This window comes from Oncorhynchus keta, chromosome 10 (genome assembly GCF_023373465.1).
Source record: "Oncorhynchus keta strain PuntledgeMale-10-30-2019 chromosome 10, Oket_V2, whole genome shotgun sequence".
Classification (NCBI taxonomy): Eukaryota; Metazoa; Chordata; class Actinopteri; order Salmoniformes; family Salmonidae; genus Oncorhynchus; species Oncorhynchus keta.
The window spans coordinates 47,476,796-47,482,552 of NC_068430.1; the positions used below are offsets into that span (position 1 = coordinate 47,476,796).

The 5,757-nt window shown below is 47.6% G+C and overlaps 1 protein-coding gene across 1 annotated transcript; it reads right to left on the reverse strand.

Moving 5' to 3' along the window:
* Positions 1-4,931: 4,931 nt before the first annotated feature.
* Positions 4,932-5,522, reverse strand: LOC127932230 (histone H3). Its single transcript, XM_052527223.1, has one exon. It carries the CDS (start codon positions 5,388-5,390, stop codon positions 4,980-4,982), a length of 411 nt encoding a protein of 136 aa, XP_052383183.1. The 5' UTR covers positions 5,391-5,522; the 3' UTR covers positions 4,932-4,979.
* Between the last annotated feature and the right edge of the window lie 235 nt (positions 5,523-5,757).

Genomic DNA, 5,757 nt, shown 5'->3' on the forward strand with positions numbered 1-5,757 from the left:
AGGCTGTGCTGGTAGCGTATCAGGGACTGGCACTGCAACTGTCTGTTTCACTGTTGAGGGCCTGTGTTCCCACTCTCTCGCTGGTTCAGCATTCCTCTCCTCAGGTACTGTAGGAGATGTGGGAACCTGTAGCGGCTCATGATGAAGGTCATATTCATCCCCACTATCTTCATCAGAATCTAGAGTCTGTGATGCAGGCTGGTGTCTCCTCGTTTTCTGACTTTTGTCCACTTTGGTCATTTCTGGTTGTGTCTCAAAAGGTAAGTGGTCACAGGACATGAGCAGATTTCTGTGCAGGACCCTGGAGCTTCCCCTACCCTTTTCTGGTCTCAATTCATAAATTGGCAGGTCTGAACCCATTTGTCTCACCACTGTGTGAATTTCATCTTCCCAATAGTTACGGAGTTTTCCTGGTCCTCCTCTTGGTGTCAGGTTTTTAATCAGAACTCGCTCGCCAGGCTGTAGCACTGAACTCCTAACTTTAGTGTCATAGTACTTCTTACTTCTTTCAGCGGCTTTCTGGGCATTTTCATTTGCAATTGCGTATGCTTCTTCCATCCCTCGTTTCCAGTTCTCCACGTATTCTCGCTGGTTACTGGAACCTGCCTCTGTGCACAATCCAAAGAGCATATCAACTGGAAGCCTGGGTGATCTCCCAAACAGAAGATAAAATGGTGAATAGCCAGTCACTTCGCAACGGGTGCAGTTATAGGCATAAACCAGTTTGTTCAGAGACTCCTTCCAATTTGACTTTTGTGTCTCGGTTAGTGTCTTTAACATTTGCAACAATGTTCTGTTCATGCGTTCCGCTTGACCGTTTCCCATCGGGTGATAGGGTGTTGTCCTGGACCCCGCCATGCCACTGAGTTTCTTTAACTGATGGAACAACTGATTTTCAAATTCTCCCCTTGGTCATGGTGGATGCGGGACGGGAACCCAAACTTCAGGGCAAAATCATTGAAGATGAGATTTGCAGCAGTTTTACCTGACTTTGATGTGGTGGCGTAGGCTTGAGCGAAACGTGTAAAATGATCAACAATCACGAGGATGTACTCATATCCCCCTTTGCATCTGTCGAGATGAAGGAAGTCTATACATACCAGTTCAAATGGCTGTGTTGTCATAATGTTTGTCAGAGGAGCTCTTGTTGCATGGGCTGGCTTTTTCTGCTTGACACAGCTACACCTTTTAGTCACATAGTGCTCGATGTCAGATTGCATATATGGCCAGAAGAAGCGGTCACGTACTAGTGATACAGTGCGGTCAGTACCTTGGTGTCCCATGTTATTGTGCAACTCTTCCATCACTTTACCTTTGTACTGCTCTGGTAGAACTAACTGCTTGCGGGCTGTAGTGATTCTGTACAAAATGCCATCACTGTCTATTGTCAATTTGTCCCATTCTCTGAATAGGCATTTTGTCTTTGGACTGAATTTCTTTTGCTCTTTAACTGGCGGTTTGGAACCCGACAGTTTGAAATTGAGCACAGGACGGATGACTGGATCAGATTCTTGTGCTTCTCTAATCCCATCTTTTGGGATCGAGCTGGTTGTTGCAGTGGTTGTCTCACCTTCAGCTGATACTGACATAGATGCAGCTGAAAATGACCAAGGTACAACAGCCTCTTTCTGTACCTCAACTGCTTGTATCGTGGCGGCGATGGTGTCTGGTGGAAGCTCCTCAGAACATTCTCTCATCAGTGACTCTACATCCAGTGGCATGCTTGACAAAGCATCTGCATCACCGTTCTCTCTGCCTGGCCTGTACTTTATTGTAAAGTGGAAATCAGCCAAGTCTGCAACCCACCTAGAAGTGGTTGCGTTCAGTTTTGCAGTAGACAGAATGTAGCAGAGCGGGTTGTTATCGCTGTATACAGTGAAGGTGGGAGCATAGTACAAATAGTCATGGAACTTATCAGTGATTGCCCATTTTAGAGCTAGAAATTCTAGCTTGCTCGAGTGGTAGTGATAGTTCTTCTCAGCTGCTGTTAAAGTTCGAGAGCCATAAGCAATGACCCTAAGCTTCCCCTCTTGCTTTTGATAAAGAACTGCTCCCAAGCCTTGGTGTGACGCATCAGTGTGTACAACAAATGGCTGAGTGAAATCAGGGAAACCTAAAACTGGTGGGTGAAGCAAACACTCAATCAGCTGTTCAAGTGCCTGTTGATGCTGGTCAGTCCACAGGATTGGCTTGTTTGAGGGCACCACATGACTTACTTTCTTTGTTTTTGTTTTCCGTGGGTGGTCAGGTAATTTCTCTGAATCTGCTTTCAGGAGGTCATACAGGCAGCTGGCACTCCTAGAAAAGTCTTTGATGTACTGTCTGTAGTACGTGAGTAAACCAAGCATTTTTCTGAGCTGGCCCACAGTCCCTGGTCTGATTTCTTTCAATGCTCTTACTGCTTCAAAATCGGCTGGGTCAACTCGGCTGCCCTCTGCAGACACTATTCTGCCCAAATAACGGACCTGGGGTTTAAAGAGATCACACTTACTTGGTTTGAGTTTAATGCCATACTCTCTGAGACGCTGCAAAACTTTTCGCACATCATTCACATGGCTGTTGAATGTTTTACTGAAGACTAGCGTGTCGTCCAGATAAGGAATGCAGATGTTATCCCGGAGCCCTTCCAAACACTCCTCCATACACCGCTGAAAAGCTGCAGGAGCGTTCATGAGGCCGAATGGCATACGTATCCACTCATAGAGTCCCCACGGTGTCACAAATGCTGTCAGTGGTCTGCTTTCTTCAGAGATGAACCCCTGGTGATACGCTTTCCCCTGATCTAAGAGGGAGAACCAGGAATTACCACCTAAACTGTCCATGATCTCTTGGACCCGAGGGATGGGCTGGCGGTCGGGATGTGTCTTTCTGTTCAGATCTCTGTAATCTATACACAACCGGAGGGTCCCGTCCTTCTTACGAACGCACACGACAGGTGAGGAATATGAAGAGTTTGACTTCCTAACCCAGCCCTGGACTATGAGGTCATAAATGTAACCCTTCATCTCCTGATACAGTGGCCTGGGCACTGACATATATGTGCGCTTTACTGGTTCAGAGTCCTTTAGAGAAATAGTCATTTTCAATCGTTCAATGCAGCCAATGTCATTGTCTGATCTGGAGAAGGAGTGACACTCTTCTCTAAGCATTTGCCTAACAACCTCTCTCTGTTCTTCGGTTAGGTGAGTTAAATCTACTGGTGGATCCCACTGTTCAGTAGCAGTACATGGGGTTCGAACGCTGGTGTGATTCACTGTGGCTGAGGTGACAGTTTTTTCAAAGACTTGGGCAGGTAACACAGTCGTAATGGTTTGTACTGTACCGATTATTGTGCGTCCTAGCAGGGCAATGTCGTGGTCAGTGGGGTTAGAGACATCAAGCAGGATAACTGGAAAAACACCTTTACTGACTCTGACTAGTGTGTCAAAGAACTCAAGGTCATCTGGCCACTGCGGGTTCAGGTCTGGCTGGAAAAGCATTGTCATGTCATCTTGTGGTCCTTCTGTAGCTCAGTTGGTAGAGCATGGCGCTTGTAATGCCAGGGTAGTGGGTTCGATCCCCGGGACCACCCATACGTAGAATGTATGCACACATGACTGTAAGTCGCTTTGGATAAAAGCGTCTGCTAAATGGCATATATTATTATTATTATATTATCTTTGAAAGGCTGGGAAGCTACACGGCACTCAATCTGAATGCTACTGTGTTTTGGTACAGCAACCTTCTCTTTCTTGGTTTTCACTGCGTATTCATCTGTCTGTTCTGCGCTAACAGCCTGTATAAAAGCTCTCACCTTGTTTCTTTTGAGGCTTGGGAAAGCTGTTTTTACTGTACTGTATCGTTTAGTCTTTTCGGTCATTGTCAGGATGTGCTCGATAACATTGAAACCTATGATGGGATGAGATTGGTGACAGCCTTTCATTACCAGCACTGGGATGATCAGTTCCTTTGTTTGGTCAATTTCAGAGGCTAGACGAAAAGTTGTTTCAATCCATCCCAGGTACGGAATTTCAGTCCCATTTGCTGCAGTCAACCTTAGATCATCAGGTGAGTCCAGAATTTCTGAAACATCTCTCAGCCTTGCGTTTGGGAGAGATTCCTCTTTCCATCGTTCATCAATGACCGATACCTGAGATCCTGTGTCCCATAGAGCTTGGAGGTGGTGGCGATTCAGGTGACACTCAATAAGGCACTGTCTGCCGACTAGCGAGGTGACCTTACGGGGTGGCAACCTTGAGCTAGGGATGGTAAGGAGTGGGCATTTTTCTCTGTGCAGGAAAACCTTTCACTGGTAGAGTCAATTTTCAGGTGAGTGCATTTTTTCTTATGTTTAGTCCAATGTTGGTTTTGACATACTTTGGAACAGTACAGTGTCTCTTTACATGATGAACATTGTTTCAGGTTCTCAAATGACTCTTCTCTGGCACAATTTGCACATTTCAATTTGCACATGTTACATTCCAAGAGCAATTGGAATCGAAAAAATACAACTTGCCCCACTTGGGGAGCCGAGGACCGAGTTTGGGAAACGCTGGCCTGAAGATCAAATACCAATAGGGAGCCACTATGACAGTGCTGACACGCTGACAGTAACCGCGTTTAACCACAAGATGGCCTCCGTGCTCCACGGTAAACTTTTCCCCTCTCATCAGTGGCACTGCAACATGGGACTTTCAAAGTCAGTTGTTTGCCCTATATCATTACTATCACTTATAGTGTATTTTCCCCTCTTCTACTCTAGGCATACATCTAATCACATATAGAGAGCGTTATTGAAACGACTCAAGTCAGTTAAGAACCAACTCTTATTTACAATCACGGCCAGTGGTGATACAGCCTGGAATCGAACCACGGTCTGTAGGGACTGGAGAGCAGGGAACACGGTGGGAAAGGGGCGTGTACAAATGGGCCTTTTTGACTGAAATATGGAGGTGGCTCTTAAAAGAGCCTTTGGGGGATTTTGGAGATCAGGTCATCGTTTATGCGCGCTCTCCACGAATACGACGGGCCAGCTGGATGTCCTTGGGCATGATGGTCACCCTCTTGGCGTGGATGGCGCACAGGTTGGTGTCCTCGAACAGGCCGACCAGGTAAGCCTCGCTTGCCTCCTGCAGGGCCATCACTGCGGAACTCTGGAAGCGCAGGTCGGTCTTAAAGTCCTGGGCAATTTCTCGCACCAGGCGCTGGAAAGGCAGTTTGCGGATCAGCAGCTCAGTGGACTTCTGGTAACGACGGATCTCTCTAAGAGCCACGGTGCCGGGCCTGTAACGGTGAGGCTTCTTCACGCCGCCGGTGGCCGGGGCGCTCTTGCGCGCAGCCTTGGTGGCGAGCTGCTTCCTGGGTGCTTTGCCACCGGTGGATTTGCGAGCGGTTTGCTTGGTTCTGGCCATGGCGCTAGCTAGCTTCCTTCTTTCACAGTCGGAGTATAGCCTCCAAATGCCTATGTGAAGTTTATAAAGCCGGCAGCGGCGTCTGCTGATTGGTCACCATCTCCGCACCGCCCTAATTGGCCCGTTGCGGAGGCCTCCTCCGCCACCCATTGGACGGGACGCTCGGCCTCTCCGTGCCACCCCAAAATGCAACCCCCTCCCTCGCCGAGGCGCGCTTGGGTCTTTTGTTAGGGCCGCGAGCAACGTCACACTTTACGCGCAATAACGCTCTCATTTTAGCCTAGTAGTTGTTATTCTTCATTTAGGCCTCATGTGGGCACTTGATACTGTGCCGTGTATATTTATCTAAAAAACACGCCAAATAGTT